Raw genomic sequence first — 17,680 nt, 5'->3', positions numbered from 1 at the left:
CTCTAGAAGCATATTTGATACTTCACACAAACATATGTTGATATAGAACTAGCACTGTTTCTCAGCTGTCCAACTTTTTCCCATAACAGGTACACCACTGCATCTTGATCCTACAGAGCAGTCAGAATATTGATTTCTGCCCATCTAACCCTGTTTGATCGATCTTTGTACAAGACAGACTTTCTTTAGTATACAGAATTTATCGTTAAAGAAAACCAAACTTGATGCTTGATAGTGACAAAAAGCATTTACTAATGATACGATGATGTGCATAAAACTACACCAGAAGAATGACATGTCAAGCTGCTGTTAAGACTTTCATCCAAAGATCAAGCAGTTTTGCATGCCTTTCATTTTTTCATCTGTCTTTATAAAAAATTGAAAGCTGATGTTTTAAGAACTAAATGAACACAAGTCTGTCATCACTATCCCAGCTTCACCAAATATAAGTGTTTACCATGACTGAAGAACTGAGAAATACCTGTCAGAAGGAACACTAACCCTTCAAGGCTGAATTTTAAGCCAGGTATCATAAAATTTAAAATTCAAAGTTGAGGACTGATTTTTTTTTTTTGATTTCTAACCAAGTACAGACGTGGAGTCTAACCTGCAGCCATCAGGACAACGATAAAGAACAATTCTAAGGAAAAGAAAATAAACAAACAAGCTAGTTGAGATTTGTCAGACTAATTCTAACTTGAAGTCCAGCCAAAGAACATATGAATATGACCTTTCTAAAGGAAAACTATATATCAGCACTACACAGAGATGCCATTAAGATGCAAAGGCACACAGTTTGGAAGTTATCTTAGTGCAGGTTGTTGGAAGTCAAAACCTACATTTTCTCAACTGACAGAAACATTAACTTCTTTTTTAAGAGCAATTTGAGTGCTGAAGATAATGAAAACACTGCAGAGTCAGAAGTTAGGGTGTTTTTGGGAGTTTCAAAATATTTATTGATCTCTTCACAAACTATTATACCCTTAGCTACACTGCTCATAATTATAGTCTGTGTTATGACTAAGCATACAAAGTCCTTACCTTAGGATCACTCTCTGCATCTTCCTCCTCTTCTCCCTCCTCTTCCCCCTCCAACTCCTATGACAAAATAGAGATAAACTAACAGAAATTAAAACAGGTTAAAAGTGCAACTTTTTGTAATGGATAAAAAGCAAAGTAGCAGATTAAGTTATCACTGTATTCCAGAGTGTTTCAGATGTCAACATCGGGCTGATTTAAAAGAATTCGAAGTTTTAAATGCAAAATCTTCAAAAGATTATATAAAGGTTTCACTATGTCTTAAGGCAACCTTCCTATGTAAGCTGCTGCTGCAGTCCCACAGCAATTTTAAAACTTCTACCTAACAAATTATTTGGAACTTTATTCTGGTAATAGGTATATATGTCTGATTTTGTTCTTTGTTTCGGTCTCCCGCCAAAGAGTGTTTATTTAGATTACTGTGGACAGGCTATGCACTCCTGTGCAGGATTTTTGCACTCAGTTTTACACACAACCACATCCAAGTGATAACATCTGGCACTGGAGACTGATGAGAAATACACATACACACTTCTATCAATACCCAGCTTAAAAAATAAAAATATGAAAATGTTTAGCCACTTAACAGCCTAAGCACAGAGAAAAAAGAGACTGCATGCTGAAGGCTGCTAGCTCACATCAGATCAGCAGCTTGACAACTTCTGATGTACTCTGGTGTGGTGAACCTGACAGCCAGGGCTGTACCTTTGACAAATTAGCGAGAACAGCACAGTAAAAGCAGTTAAGCAAAAAATGCAAAGGGTATTAGTTCATTTAAGTGTGGTAACATTTAGAGATTTTGTGCAAAGCCTTTCACAGTGTGTTTGTATTCATGCAACACTACTGCAAACAGACCAGAGCTCTTAGTATACGAGAAATTCCAGCCTAAATTGAGCTTTTATACTGAGCAGTTACACACTTCCCCTTTTTACTTTATATTTAGTAAGACCCAGTCTTCAAGCTTATGACAACTAAAAGCTGACAGCTGAATTCCACTACCACCTAAGGAACAGATACTTATCATGCAGCACTCTAGAAAAAAACCCTTGTCTATAATTTTTGACTCATCAGAAAGCAGCTTTCAAAATACTAGAAAAAACATGGATAAATGCTCTTGCAGAAAGTACTTTTCTGAAGAGGAAAAACCAGCCACACTTTTGCAAGTCATGAATGCTGAACTCTTTTGTAAAGAAGTACCATGCACAAGGGCATTTATGAACAACTGTTTTCTGCTCCATATAGGAACTATTCCTGGCGCTGGAATGGAATAGGTAATCAGTTATCTATAAAAAATACAGTGTGCATCTCACCTCCTCTTCACCTTCTTCATCTTCTTCAAACTGAAAAACAAACCCAAGGTTTAATTAGCTCTGCTGGTATTTGCATAAAAACTTCTGCAGTAATATGTGTAGCATGTTCAAACACTAACTGAAACAAAACCCCTTCCAGGTGTAGATTAACAACTTACAGCAAGTTGAATGGTTCTTTCCTGTCCCCAAGTAACAGGAATCTCTTCAGGGGTTTTTTTGTTATTCTCATGTTATTAATACTTCCCACTAGTCTAATCAGCAAAGGAGGAGAATTTTTCTGTCTATGTGCTGACTACTAAACAAAATGCTAATTGCATACATACGTTATCATCATCCTCTATAGCTTCCCCAGTGAAATACAACACAGCACGAGGGACTATCCTTTCACGGAAGAAGTGTCCAATTTCAAAATCTGCTGCTAAAGTGAATTCTGAGTCTTCATCCTGTAAGGCAAGTCAGCTTGAGTTTTCTATTGCAAATGTGATGTGCTACACAGAAGCAGATGAAAATATTTCAACCTAACAGGTTTGGGAAAACATCACCCTGTCATTATCAACCTTGAGGTCACAGGTACTTTCAGTATACTTAACTTTGTAACAATAAAATCTGAAGTCTAAATCTAGATTTGCAGAATTGAGATTTTCTGTACAAGTTTCCTACTTTCTATACACACATTACTGTCCTGCTCAGGCACCTTCTAGTAAAAGCTCAAAGACTTGGCTGGCTCTGGCATCTGACATTACAGAACTGTTCAGAATGCTCCAGACTGATTTTTAAAGAAGTCAGGTACCAGCCATGCAGGAGTGCTGCGTGGGCAGGGAAAATAATGACCTTGTCAACAGCAACCACTGGAGATGTTTTGGATCAGCAAGTCGGCTAACAGTGAACTGTCAACGGATTACTTGGAGAAGTCGACAGTATCCTTTCACTTTATCAAGGTGAAGCCCAGTTTAGTCAAAAGCAAAAATAACAATAATAATACACAGTACTTGATAAAAGAACTCTATAGTCACTATACAGTGACTTGGCAAAAAGGATGTGGCAAAGCGCAATTGTGCCATTTCAAAAACTTACCAATGACTCTCCATCACCAGATACTGCAAAAAGAAAAGACAACAAATTTAAGAAAAGCCTGTATAGTATCACCCACCTCAACACTCAAGATGACAAAACACAGTATAAAGACCTTCTCATACCAGAAAACACTGAGGTTATAAAGGCTTCACAAGGTAACTATTAAAACTATAATGACAATTCAGATTAGTATTAAGTTAAACCTAGAAACTGTACTTTTAAGAATTTCATATGTTGTAGTTAGAGCACCAAAGCTGCCATTTGTACATCAAAGATTTTTGCACAGGAAATACTCTTTCTACAAGGATGGGCTCAGAGGGCATGTGGATCAACATATTTAGTTTCTATATAAATACTGTAATTACAGTAACTTCATGTGGCTACAGCACTACAAATCATCTCCTCTCCCCCAAAACAGTTATTAGCACCAAGCAGATGAACATTTTGACAAGAATCTGCAAAGCATCGTTGAGAGGAGGCTCAGTACCGTAACCAGCATGGAACAGGGTGGGTGTTTTGTTTGTTTAAAGACAAAACCAACCAACTAACCAACAATAAAAAAAACAAATCAATGCAAAAAACCCCAACACAAATCAAAATGTATTTCCCTTCTCTACACTACCATGGGATCTACTGTAAAAGTGATCATTTGGTTTAGTCTGTTCTCAAGTTGAAAATGCAAGTGTCAACTGCCAGCAGATGTCAGTGTCTTATCTCATACAATTAATTCCGAAGTGTACCCTTTAAGTATTTAAAAGAACAATATAACAACAGGAGACAAATCTCCATCCCTTCCTCAAAGCACCAACAAAATTTAAAGGGTATTTCTGTACCAAACCACCTCCAACTTTGGAAATACATATCATCCTGTGTTTCTTACCCCATGTACATGAGGATTTGCAGTGGTAATTAGGAGGGACAGCTAGTTCATAACAGCCCGCAACAGAATCAAGAACCACTCTGTTCAGTACAACTCTGGAATCACACAATGGTTTGGGCTGGAAGGGACCTTAAGGATGACTTAGTTTCAACCCCTCCCATATGAGCAGGGAGATGTTTCATGAGACCAGGTTGCTGAAAACCCCATCCAGTCTTGAACACTTCCAAGAATGGGGTATACGTAACTTCTCTGGGCAAGCTGTTCCAGTGTCTCACCACTTCCACAGTCAAGAATTTCTTCCTATTATCTAACCTAAACCTGCCCTCTTTTGGGATAAAGCCATTCCTCTTGTCCTGTCACTACATGCCCTTGCAAAAAGTCCCTCACCACCTTTCTTGTAGGGCCCCTTTAGTCCACAAAATAAACTACTTCCTTCATCTATGTTCGCAGAAGAGGATGATGAAAGATGTACCAAGAAAAAAAAAAAATGGTTTTGGAATCCATCTGAATTGTTTAATATGTGAGTACACATCTAACATCAGACAAGGAAAATGACAAAATTCCATGTGGAGTATCAGGAAACCCTAATTGATCACAGAAGAAACTACAGGAAGTTCTGTCACTTGACACAGAGGTTTCGATCAAACTGCTATGCTGTAACTTGACCAACAGTGGAATACATTTCTTTTGCATGTTAGAAACTGATCAAACTGATGCATGGAGCCATCCTGTGGTAAAACGTGTTAACTTCTTTAAGAGAGTCTACATGAGACTCTTTTCATACTATGAATCCTGTTTACACTGCACACCTACTGGCCAAATTCTACAGAATAACATCAGAACAAAATAATCTGGATGGGCAAGAGTTTGCAATCCTCCTCTAGTAAGCAGACAGTTTACAAGGCAGCAGCATAAATAGTTTGAATGTTTAAGCCACATAAATACAAATACATATAAGCAAAACACAACCTATTTTAAGGATCCTAAATTCTTAATTTCTAAGCTTACCCTTTATTGGGCTGAAGAAGTTAAAAAATGAATCGTTAGGTACTTGTTTAGTAATTGTCCGAACTGTGCCTCGGCCCTTGTGTTTCTGTTTCTTCTTGATTGTTTTAACCGTGACATTTTTTCCTTTTTTCCAGTCAATAGTACACCTAGAGACAGCATGTAAGAAACAGCATTTTAACACAAGGCACCACGGAAAAGAAGGAACTGAGCAGCAGAGCAGCAACATCAAGGCCAAGATGGCTTATCACTCTCTAGATAAAGCTACTTGACAAGATATGAAGTGGATCATAGGCCTACAGATGATGGGTATTTGGACATATCAAATATTTCCCTAAATGAAAATGCTATACAAGTTTGTCTCGGCAGACTAATCACTGCCCCCACTCTACTCATAATTCAATACCTCTTTGGCCCAACAACTGGACTTCTGCCACCAAGGACAGGATTAAACTATTTCAGAAAAAATCACACCAGTCAGACCATTAGGAAACAACGCATTACATCCTCTCACTACAGGTCAAGGAAGTGTCCAGTTACCCTAAAAATGCGTGTCCAAAGAGTGGCCAGGGAGAGCAGTGTCTGAGCTCTCCAAAGAGCAGTGCTTAGATTGACTTGGCAGCCAAGCACATCAAGCTGAAAAGAGCCTAATCTCAGTTCCATTCTGCTGCTGTACAAACTGACACTCAATAAAAAGTCTGTCTCCATTCAACTAAGCTTTACCCAAAACTGCACATAGCAAAGAGTGAGGGGCAAACACAGCTAATTCACCTGTAATGGAAATAACAGTGTCACAGTAACCCTTAAGTGCCTCAAAAATATCTTGTCCTATAGACAGATGGCCAGCCACCAGTTTTACACTTAACCTGTGTAACAAGTCACAGAAACATTTTCCTGCTCTACTTGTACCATATCTAATACCTTCATCAGGAAACATCAACTGAAATCAAAGTTCTGACAAATCCGCAACCTAAGAAAGCATTCCTTTGTAATACTTTAACAGAAAATATTTTGCTATAATGAATTAAGTTTTCTTCAAAATGGAGTAGTCTGTTATTTAGGCACAACTTTCACTAAACATCCAAGCAGACTTTTTGCCTCACTGCAGGTGAATGCTCAATTCAATGTAGCACTAAAAGTCAAGAAGTTTTGAGGTTGTCAGCATGCATTCAAAAAACCAAGTATTTGGCATTTCTTAAGCGTGAGTTAGAAAACCCCCAAAAAACCCACCAAAACACATCCTTGAAGGAATAGAAAAAAACCCCCAAAACCCAAATAATCACCAACAGAAAAGAATACTTAGATGCTGAGAAAAATAGAGTACAAAAGCCATTTTTCATTTGTGCCAGCTCTGCTCTGGTGTGGCATTGAAATTTGGTTATAGAGCAAAGTTCACGGATGGGAAGAGAAAGGCTTAGATTAGATGGAATGATTCTTTCACTCCCAAAAAACTCTAATGTGGTGTTCAACTGAGACTTTCAGGACAGACACGAGAATTTACCATCCACAGCTGTTTTCTGAACATGTTTTGCAAGAACAGTAAAAATAAAATTCAAAAAATTTGCTGCATTAGCCACAGCTGCCAGAATCAAACTGCATGGTCTTTATGTTCCAGCCTCAAAACAAGCTGAAAGAGTACATGATACATATGACCTATTCCTGCCTGATAATAATAAATCAATTCCTGTCTGAGGAGATGATAAGAATCCAAGAGAGTCTAAGGCCACTTACTAAGGAGGGGAGTAGTCTGAAAAGTAATGACTAAAAATAATTTACCCAGTTATCTGGAAATAAAAGGTTTGTTACCTCAATTAGAGAGCTGTTAAATTTGAAAGGTGTCCAATTTAAAATGTACACTATGTTAAAATACATCTCCATCTATGCATCTGTTACTTCTGCATGCTGAGGCTAACATCATCACTATCCCTACAAACATTCCCAGTTTTGAAGTCAGTAACAATTTTATCTTCACTAATTATTATCACAGTAAGCAAAAAAAACCCCCACATTTTTACTTCAGAAGCTTTTTTGAGTTTGAGTTTTCCTTACCCCTCACAATCAACTATTTCAGGTCCTTCAAATGAAAAGGGATCTGTCTTGTCTGGCTCCGACTTCATCTTGTATGTTTTCGTCAGGACTGAGTTAGAGAAGTAGTCATTGGGCCCAAAGTGGAACTCTAATGAGAAAGACTGGAAGAAATTTTATGTTACCACTAACTTTCATCTACGAAATAGTGCATCAGCATAATTATCATTAATCAAACTCTGAAAATACAAAAAAAAAAAAAAAAAAAAAAAAAAAAAAAAAGGTAATTTGATGGCAAACACATTTCAAACTACAGCAGAAGCAGGAAATTAAGAATGTCAATGAATTTCAAATGCAGCAAGAAGCTACAACAACCTTGGCTTAGATTTAAACAGGTAATTAGTACATTTCATTCACCTTCACATATAGAACTGCTGTCTTAAAAGCAACCTTAGAAATAAGTATTTTGAGAGAAGTCTTGATTTCATTTCCTATGGAAGCCTCTCATCATCCTTGCACTAGGGATGAAGAAGTTGTTATTCTGAAGTCACTTTAACATCAGAACAATACCAAGTGGTTCCACTGCTCCCCCAAGTCTGATCAATACCATGATCTTAAGAGAGTGAATCAGATTTTATATCCAATTAAAGCACAATTTAGATTGCAGGAGTCTATTTAAATGGTACACTCCACCAGGAACCAGAGGGGTTTTTTCCATTTGATAATAGGAAATTCTGCAAAAGAACACTGACTTTATAAACTGAATCCTATAACCAACATGTCTCAACAGGTTACAGCCTGAAGCAGGTGTTTCTATTTATGTTTGAACTTCCTCTGGCACCCAAAAATTGTCTGCAGAGATTCAGTTTCTTACATGGAGAACAAAAGGCTCCAGTTACAGAAAACCACAGCATCCACAATGCATCAATTTTCAGATCTGTAAAGCTTTCTAAACTGCTTGCACCATGCTCTCTTTGCACTCAGGACCAACTGTGAACTTTTTAAAGTAAACCAAAACTCAAGCTGTCTTGGAACAGGGAAAACAATAAAGGATAAAGGTTTTTGGCAGCATTGATTTAGTGACTTGAAGGGGAAAAAGCCAGCGGGTCAGTTCAGCACACTGGAAGGACTGAAAGCCAAAGCTCCCAACATCACTGCCCAGCCACAGCATGTGTAACAGTTACCTTAAATATTTCATTTACTCCCCCAGTAATATGCCTCAAGAATTAGCCCTAATCTGCACACAAAACAGACTACATAGCTGCCAAAAGACTGGCCCTGAATATACTTCCCCAGGCATTCTTCACACTCAGGCCAGAAAACTGTCTGTTATCACCAAGGAGGATGCCTTGTCATCCTCTTTTTCAAGGCTATTCATGCGCAGACAAGATAAATAACTCGGGACAACAGCTTGTTCATCAAAGATATTTATCTCTCACTCATCTCCCAAAGGCCCCTTAATCTTCCTAAGACTCCATGAATCTCCTCACATGACTCAAATCTGCAAAGACAGTGGTCAAGGAGTGATGGAGACCAATGGCAACAGCAGCCTTCCCCACCCCCGTGCTCGCTGTTTAAGGACAGGAAGCCACTGGCACCCAGCACTACACTGGAATATCTGTGTTTGACTTCATATTGCCTATTTCAGCTTTACTCCCCTTTAAAGCAATTCAAGACAGCTGCATGGTTTGGAGGCTGCCTTCAGCAAAGACTAATCTCTCTCTGGCAAACATGCTCAGGGGAAGAGCTACAAACTTAGCTTATCCACTACCAGTGACGAACACCATACCCAAATAATCCCATAAACCATCACTGGGGCTATAAATAACCAACCAGTGGCACTACTTCGCATGCAGGATCCCAAGGGCTAGCAAGACAAAAATATCTGCACAGACTGCATTTCAGCATTTCATTGTATACCTGCTAATTAAGAAACAAGAGGCTTCAAGCTTCACATAGTATTTGAAGTCTTGTAATGACCTTTCCAGCACTCTTTATTTGGACACCTCTGGGGTTTTTTTTTTTATCAGCTATGTTCTCAGGAAGTTCAAAAAAAGAAAACTTCTCTTTTTTAAGCTATTTAAGTTATACCCAGATGCACCATCCAGATCTGAATATGCTAGCTAAGAATCCTGATGTCCAAATACATACGTAAATAGAAATTATAATTATAAAATACATGTAAGTTTATCCATATGATTATAAATAAGTAAAAACAAATAGCAATGGAATCACTTATGCTTCACGCAGATAAAAGTTTCTATGTGCAGGCCATAACAAACAGGACTTTGAAGCACTTTAACTTAAGTCAGGTAAATCCACTTTTGGAGTACCATAACTACAGTTAATTGTTTTGGGTGAACAGTAAATCAGAAAATTCCTAATTATCATGTATTTCTTTAGCAGCAAAACCTAATTCCTAGCAGAATTAGTGCATCTGTGACACTCTGGTTATGTGAAGTTCTTACAGTACAAAGCTACCACTGCTGCCCCAATTTTCAACAGAGAATTGCAGATAAGACAGTCACACAGCTGCAGAACAGGTTTTACTCAAGCAGTTAGGAACACATCCTTTGTCTCCAAATACAGAAGGGACATGGAATTTGTCAGCCTTCCATTTCTGGATTTAATGTAGCACTGGAATGGAACCATTGACAGAAAAATGCTGTCAAAAGGTTACGAACAGTGCAAGACCAGATAAATCCCTTGTTTCAAGAGTTCTCCAACTTAAGGTACTGTAAAACAAAGCTGAATGAGAGCATAAAAATGATGTAGGCAAAAAAACCTATTCCCATCTCATCCAGATGCCACTGAATAGATATGCTTCAAGATAAAAACAGCCAGCTTCTTAGAATACCTTACTTTGTGCTTAGATAATTCATTTTCTTCATAAAACTCATATCCTCTCCTTAAGCCCCAGCAGTATTTAGAAACTTAATTCTCAGTTTTCCTCTGCCATACTACTTTCTTGCCTATTATCAGCTTGAGTTTCTGGACTAGTAGAAGAAAACAGTAAGGACTAAAAAACAAAACACAAAAAACCCCAAACCAACTTTTTATTAACCTTTAAAAGCTATTCTGAGAAAGTACTTCCATCTTTCTTATGGGACTGTTCAATGAAGCTTGTCTTGCATTTATATCAGACATTGTCAGAAGACCGTAACTCCATAAGGCAAAACAAAAAATACCAAATATAAGAAAAAAGCCACAATGATAAAATTTAAAGAAAGTATGTGTAGGCTCCAATTCCATCATTCTCCCTGCCTCCCCATCAAAGACAATTCAAGGAATAAGTATAGTCTGCATAAATTGAATAAGCAGCAGAACAACTTCTTTTCAACAACCACAGAGTCTGTTTCTGTACATTGAACTTAAACAAGAAAACAATTTCCAAAAATAAAGTTGTACTTTAAGAAATACTCATTAGATACACTTTTAAAATTCTATCTATTTTCTATTCTTTTCAACAGGTATTCATAATAATTGTCTTTAATTAGTATTACCAAGTCACATCTCATTTGATAAAATATTTGATACCCAGAATTTTACCCACAATTCATTTTCAAATCAAAACCAGCGATGTAATTGTATTACTAAGAGCAGCTACACTTGAATTTGAGAGAGAAAAAGAAAGCAAAAAACTAGACAGAATTGGGCCAGAATTTTAATCTACAACCTACAGTAATGTCAGAGCTGTCCAAGCTAAGAATGAAAGAGCAAAGAGTCAGGAAAGCTGAAGATAAATCTTTACAAGGCAAAGCATGAAAATACTACCTTAGAAAGAAAGCTCACACACACAATACAGCCAAAGAGAGCTGAATGAATATTTTGGAATGCTGTTCACTTCATTACTACAATCTTCATGAGAAACAAGCCAAGAAAACTCACCATAGGCTGTCCTGGTTCAGAAAACTTAACTTTAATATCCTGCAGATGTTTCAAGATAGGTTCATCATATTCCTAAGCAAAAAAGAAGTAAAATCCAATTCAGCAGGCAATATTTAGAACAACAGCCTCTTCCCAAGCAAAAACCAAAGTCTGTAACTAATTCAACAATTTCAGCTGAAGTAAAGATCTGGATCTAAATTTCTTAATCATAGCTGCAAACACTATGTGCCAAATTCTCAATCATTAGGCCTTGTCTTCAGTAAACAATGCTGCCAGGATGTATTACTGAAAATACAGTAACTTCATTCAGGGTATTTATTGCCAGTGAGATTCACAGGAAGACACACTCCAGGGAATTCCTCTTTAACAGCATTAAAAGCAATTAATACAAGTGCAGGCATAACTACCTAAGCTATTTAACATTAATTCAACCAATCCATGGGTATTCCTATAACATCCTTGCAAAAATAATCCTTTATGGACTAAACTAAAAATGCTTGTCCATCATTAGCCTTTCAAGCATCTTCAGGGATTCCAAAGACTCAGCAGATTTGGTGTATCACACATATTCCACGAGAATCGATTGACTACTAATGGGAAAAGCAGCAATTAATTTAACACAACAGAAGTTGCTCATTTCAGAGCAGAAACTTACTTGTACTAATTCACTTAGCATATCTACATTCCTAAAGATAGTAAACCAGAAGTCTGGAATTCCTTTGACATTTGTCTCTTCTGCTTTTTCGTCTATTACCACTGCATTTTTCAGGTCTCCCTGGGAAAGAAATACAGAAACAGCCAAGAAATTAAATTGTGACTTTTTAGTATATTCAATAAACAGAGACAGAAGTATAAAACAATTGCCATCTCTGAAACTGTGCTTAAGGAACATTTGAAATCTACTTTTTTTGCCTCTGTAAATCAAGTTAAGAGATACAAGATTTATTTACGCAACTAAACATATACACATTTAATTTGGATTTACTTTCAATTCATTTGAAATTCTTCTATATGAAGACTAAGTAGATCAAGTGTCTGCTTCACTGATTTGACAAACAAATAATTAAAACACTTTCTATCTTTCTATAAAGAGAAAAAAATATAAATGCCTATTTTTCTATTAATCGCCTTTCTGTAGCTCCAGAAGCCATCTACAGCATTTAATCTAAAAATTTAAAATTTAACACTGCCCTCTGAAATGCTGTTTCAGCTTCCCAATTTTGCAGAATACTTGTAAAGTTGTCTTTCATGGGTATTTTTCATTATTATGCTGAGTCCGATTATTACTCTTTTGGGAAATAGGATGCCCTCCACATAACTCATGTCAAATGTTATAAAACAGAAGAATGACTCAGTCATTTCTCAATCCCAAACAACCCTGGAAATTGGGAGTGTCAATTAGTTGTATTGCACCTTTCCTTTTACACCACTAGATAGCAGCAGATATTTAAGATGGTTTTGGCAGTTACTTGGGTTATGACGAGCCAAGAATATGAAGCTGCAGTTTACTTCCCATCCAGACATTTTTCTGGTTTTATTGTGTGGAATTTGGCCTGTCAATGCTGTATTTACACAGAGCCTAAGGAACGGTTTTTTCTCATGCACATGGAGTACTGTGTCATGCTAAATCTCAGGAGATCAGTAAAAACAAAGAGAACAATTCACTTTGAATACAGAACAGCATCCAAAAAAAAAAAAAAAAAAAACAAAAAAAAACAGGCTAAGGAAAAAACAAAACAAACCTGACAGAATGAAAAAAAAAAAAAAAACCAACACAAAAAACCAGAAGAAATCAGGCTAAGGAAAAAGCAAAGAAAACCTGACAGAATGGCAAACAGTTTTCTAAGTAGGTCGCTTTCCTGAGACAAAGCCTGAGCACACATCTCCAGAAATGATGCTGGGAAAGTAACAGGCAGCCTACAGACTATATTATGCCTCCTAAATCTAGACAGCTCCTACTCAATAGACAAGTAGGAATCCACCAGCCAGCACACATTATATTAGCTCTGTGACTGTGTGCCAAGTGTCTCACCTGTATTCCTGAAAATGAAAGCTAATGATGTCCCCCAAAATAATGGGGACAGGCAGAGAAACAACCAGCCTTTTATTATCTTGGGGTTTCATGTAGCACTGGAATGGAACCCATTAGCAGGAAGATGCTGTTAACAGGTTACGAACAGTGCCAACAAAGGCAACTCCTCGATTCCCTCAAGCCACAGATTTTTTGAAAAAAGACTGAACTAAAAGTTTAGAAGCTTTCACTGGACATAACAGTGTCTTCATCACAAGAACGTATCACTGACACAAAAGTTAAGTCTTTCAATGGCAAGAACAGGAATTTAACTCTGACAACCTGATATATCCATAGTTTATGACCCAGCTTGTACTCACAGCCAGTTTTTCTTCTTCCTCATTTTCACTGTGCCATTCTGACTCTGCATCTGTGGGTTCAGCTTCCCCATTAATAAACTCTCTTCTCTGTGTTAAAAAAAACAAAGAATGTAATTGAAGATGCGAAACTATGTATATGCAACCAGAACTGACAGGAACAAAGAAAAATTATATACATAGTTTTCCCACCTTATCAAAAAGAGGTTGATAGAGTGCTGCATATTTTCTCTCTAAATCATGTACTTCTTCATAGAATTTAGCTTCTATATGGGCGCATTTCACCTGGAGCTTTTTCAAGGCATCAATTCTTCTTATCACTGCTTTTGGAAAACTAAAAACCAACATTATTTAAGGTTTAAAGTTAGTTGCCTCACCATTATTTCACATATTACTGCAAAATAAGCTGCTTACAACTATGTGCAATTTTTAAATAAAAGGCTTATGTCAAATATACATGTTTCTCCAAAACCTATTTCAAAAAGTTGAAAGAATCCTCTCCTACCCAAGTTGTTCTCAAAGGTGTTATCTTCTGTTCCATTTCCTGGGACCACTACCCTCCCCGTGTAGTTCAGAGATCAGAAATGAATACCTTTGTTTACACCTAAACTCTGAGACTAGATTTGTGTTGATCCATCTATGAAAACTAAGAACTGTGCATTCTACAGGGAAAGCTTTGAATCACAGGTCACACTCTGAAAGAACACACTGCCCATCTGCACTTTAGATTATCGAACACTTAGATGCAGTTACGTAAAAAGAACGCTTGATAGAACTTATGTTTTTTCTAAAAAGAGGTCTACAGCCAGCTATTCTCAGTCAAGAAATAAAAGCATAAGTATTTATTAAAGGCAATATTTAAGTCTACTTTACAGTCAATATAAAACTAAGCTTCAAACTAGGGATATACAGGTCCTGAACTTTCCATTACATCCTGGACAGCAATCTTACAGAAATCACCAATCAATGCAGCACATGCCCTGTCAGAGTAAGGGTCAGAGAGGGAAACAAAGGAGGGGAAGGGAGTTATTCCTATCCAAAACAATAATGGCCACAGAAAATACTGAACTGCACAAAATTTTGTTTGCAAGTTTGCATAAGCTAAAACTTCACTCTTCCTTCCAAAAGTAAGCCACTGTGAATCATGGGTTAAGTAAACCATTTTTCTTAGTGAATCATTTATTCTAATTTCCTACCTCAATTACACAGTAATAATATTCTATTATGCTTTCAGTCTTGCAAGAATTTTATCATGCTCAGTACTTACGTTTCAATGTAACTTGAAGGAGTAAGTGATGTGTTGTCAAGACGTTCCTGAAGAGCTGCAAGGACCTGTGGATTTTGCATCACTTGGTCTGCCAGCTTTTCTATGAAGACAGAAAACCACATTCAAACAAATTTGCATAGATTTATAGCACGTTTGTCATACTGTGTCTTACAGCAGTCACAGTAAAAATACTCATTATTTTCACACTTCAAATAACACCACTGTAGTTAACTAATAACACAAACAATTACTTCAGGACCAGATTTCAGGAATATAAAGTTGGATAATGATAGAAAAAGCATTTTTCTCTTTGCAAATCTATCTGTTGCTTTTACAAGCAAGTAGTACATTGCCAACACAAGCAAATTTCCTGTTTTCCCTTTATGTGAGAAAGTGCAAACCGGAGTTTCTCTATCCTCCCTCTATATTAGCTGTACCTTAAAACCCACATATAAATTTGCAAGAGGAGAACCACTGAATTCCACTTCCAAGACATGTCTTCCAGTTAGCGTGACTCCCGAAAACCCTGCCAGCTACTTTGTGTACTGGACAATAAAGCAGCATAGCACTGTAACCTTGGCAACTACTGATTTTTTACATCATTATGATTTTACAATCTGTAAGACTCCCCAGTCATCACAACACTTCACAGAAGACTATTTTTCAGGAGGTCAAATCTAAAATGCTTCTGGTTAGGAGTTAAAAAACCCTTACTAATAACCACACATGGTGTCATGGTGGGAAGACCTTTGCTTTTCACATCTTTCCCTTCTTTCTCAGTGCTCTTCTCCCCAGACATTAAGAGGCCGATAAATTGCATAGAACTAACATTGTGAAGCTTTTATATGCCTGTGTGTTGCTTTGTTTTTCTCATTTATTTGGGGTTTTGTTGTTGTTTTTTATCAATCCAACTTGACTGTAAGAAGTATTCAATGGTGCCTAACAGTTCTCATGTGATTTCCAATTGCCAGTTACAAAGCATTTCTTTAAAAAAATAGAAATAGGTAATGAAGGAGACCTAAAGAACATCCAGTGACCACATTTCGCTATAATTCACAAATTTGAGTATTTGGAGAAACAATGGAACTGTAGCTTTTCTGCACACAGAAGTATTAATTTGAAAAACACTATTCAACAGTCATCTGTAACCTTGCTACTGGAGAACAAAAACTTCCAAGAGGACATATTATAAAGATGCATTTTCTGAGAAACAAGACACTAAAAAACTAGCATCCAAAGAGAACAGTTCATTTTGATAATTATGACAAATACACATTGTTACAAGCCAGCCTTTGCAGGCCTTATTCCAACTGTCTAGTGGGACATTTTGTGCAATGGTAAAGCATCACAGTCACAACACATGCAAAAATACAGCCTTCACTCTGGTTTTGGCTGCAATAAATATGGAAAACATCAGAAAGTGAACAGCCTAAAAACCATTGTTTTGCTTACAGCTGTGAATAAATGTTCAGCTTTAACTGCAAAGGCTTATTCCACTCCTGTAACGTTACCTACTACTATGCATTTCTTACCTTTTTTGTTGCTTGCATTTTTAGCAGCCTCCAGGGAATCTGAAGCAGTATCTTCTGTTTTACTAAAAGAATTCAAAAGGTAACATATTAAAATAGCATCACATTACAAAAATGTTAACATTTAAGAAGAAGTTATTCTGAATTTTCAATTTACTACATACATGTTATATAGACAAGTATGCCAATAAAAGACATATTTATGTCTTCAACCTTGTGAAAACTCAAAGGTTTGGATATGAAACTAGATCTCCAAAGATGAATAGGATGCAATGGCAAGGAAAGGTAAGGCCAAAAAAAAAGAAACAAACCAACCTCAAAACAAAACATAACAAGCCCACAACAAAAACCTTTGAGAGATAAATTCATCTCATTAGGTCAATGGGTGGCCATTCATGTGTATGATTCAGTCTGTGAATCATGTGGCCATTCACTCTGCACAGGAAAATGTTATTATTCACAAATGAGAATATGAGACACTTTTAGTGTGACGAAGAAAAACCTAAGAAAGTACGCAGGTATGAAAGGAAGACGAACAAAGAGATAAAAGCTCTGTTTCCAACTTCTCTAACAAGCTGTTTTGATTAAAAAATTCTCTTCTACTCCAAAAGAGAGTAGAGATGTCCTCCCCATCTCCAGGCCACAACATCTTCCATCACACTTCATGTGCTGGAGGGAGAGGGCCCAGCATGAGTCAACAGCCAGCCAGCTTTCCCTGTGCTCCCTGCCAGTTTAGAGGTCACAAAATGAACACTGGATATTGCTGAAATTAACCCTAACTCACACACAAAACCAGAAGAGATATCACATATACAAATGGGTATTATCAGGTACCGGACAGACCAGCTTATCCAGCACTGCAAGACTCAGAAGAGCAGCAGCGCATACGGATTTGCAGCAGCTGCATAAAAATACTGTATGTTCAAAAAATACTACATAAACTAGAAAAAAAAGGTGCCTTTTGCATGCTTAAATTACACAGATTAGAGAAAGACTGAGGCTCTTCAGTTCTTTAGAGCATTTAGAAAAACATTACCATTTTATTCTTATCCAAGTTTAGTAAGCCACTCTTCACAGGTTAAAACAAAAACAAACAAAAACCTCTCCTGCAGAAGACCAGATATACAGCTGGCTCTAACTACCTTGATTTAATTTCAGGAAAACAGTCCAACATACCTGTTATCTGCCATCTGTGTGCCTGTATCCACCTGCAAGTTGAAAAGTAGTGTTTAAAAATACTTGAACAGTAATTTGTTTACCTCAACAGAAGATGAAA

The 17,680-nt window shown here is 37.0% G+C and overlaps 1 protein-coding gene across 4 annotated transcripts in view; it reads right to left on the bottom strand.

Annotated features, from left to right (window-relative positions):
• NAP1L4 (nucleosome assembly protein 1 like 4) overlaps positions 1 to 17,680 on the bottom strand; it is a 24,409-nt gene extending 6,729 nt beyond the window's left edge. For 2 of the 4 annotated variants that reach the window (XR_001859487.1, XR_001859488.1), the window contains exons 1-13: positions 17,581 to 17,680; positions 16,408 to 16,469; positions 14,876 to 14,975; positions 13,801 to 13,942; positions 13,612 to 13,698; positions 11,876 to 11,995; positions 11,221 to 11,292; positions 7,357 to 7,496; positions 5,311 to 5,456; positions 3,423 to 3,445; positions 2,672 to 2,791; positions 2,349 to 2,378; positions 1,042 to 1,119 (exon numbers count right to left, since the gene is read on the bottom strand). Coding sequence is in view for 2 of the 4 variants with exons in the window: in XM_008644262.2 (XP_008642484.1) it covers positions 1,042 to 1,098; positions 2,349 to 2,378; positions 2,672 to 2,791; positions 3,423 to 3,445; positions 5,311 to 5,456; positions 7,357 to 7,496; positions 11,221 to 11,292; positions 11,876 to 11,995; positions 13,612 to 13,698; positions 13,801 to 13,942; positions 14,876 to 14,975; positions 16,408 to 16,469; positions 17,581 to 17,594 (1,113 nt within the window). In the remaining 2 variants the exon portion in view is untranslated. The remainder of the gene's footprint in view (positions 1 to 1,041; positions 1,120 to 2,348; positions 2,379 to 2,671; positions 2,792 to 3,422; positions 3,446 to 5,310; positions 5,457 to 7,356; positions 7,497 to 11,220; positions 11,293 to 11,875; positions 11,996 to 13,611; positions 13,699 to 13,800; positions 13,943 to 14,875; positions 14,976 to 16,407; positions 16,470 to 17,580) is intronic. The other 2 variants (XM_008644262.2, XM_008644261.2) reach the window with 1 other exon arrangement.

This window comes from Corvus brachyrhynchos, unplaced genomic scaffold (assembly GCF_000691975.1).
Source record: "Corvus brachyrhynchos isolate BGI_N302 unplaced genomic scaffold, ASM69197v1 scaffold62, whole genome shotgun sequence".
Taxonomy (NCBI): domain Eukaryota; kingdom Metazoa; phylum Chordata; class Aves; order Passeriformes; family Corvidae; genus Corvus; species Corvus brachyrhynchos.
This window is presented reverse-complemented; position numbering and strand designations above follow the sequence as displayed.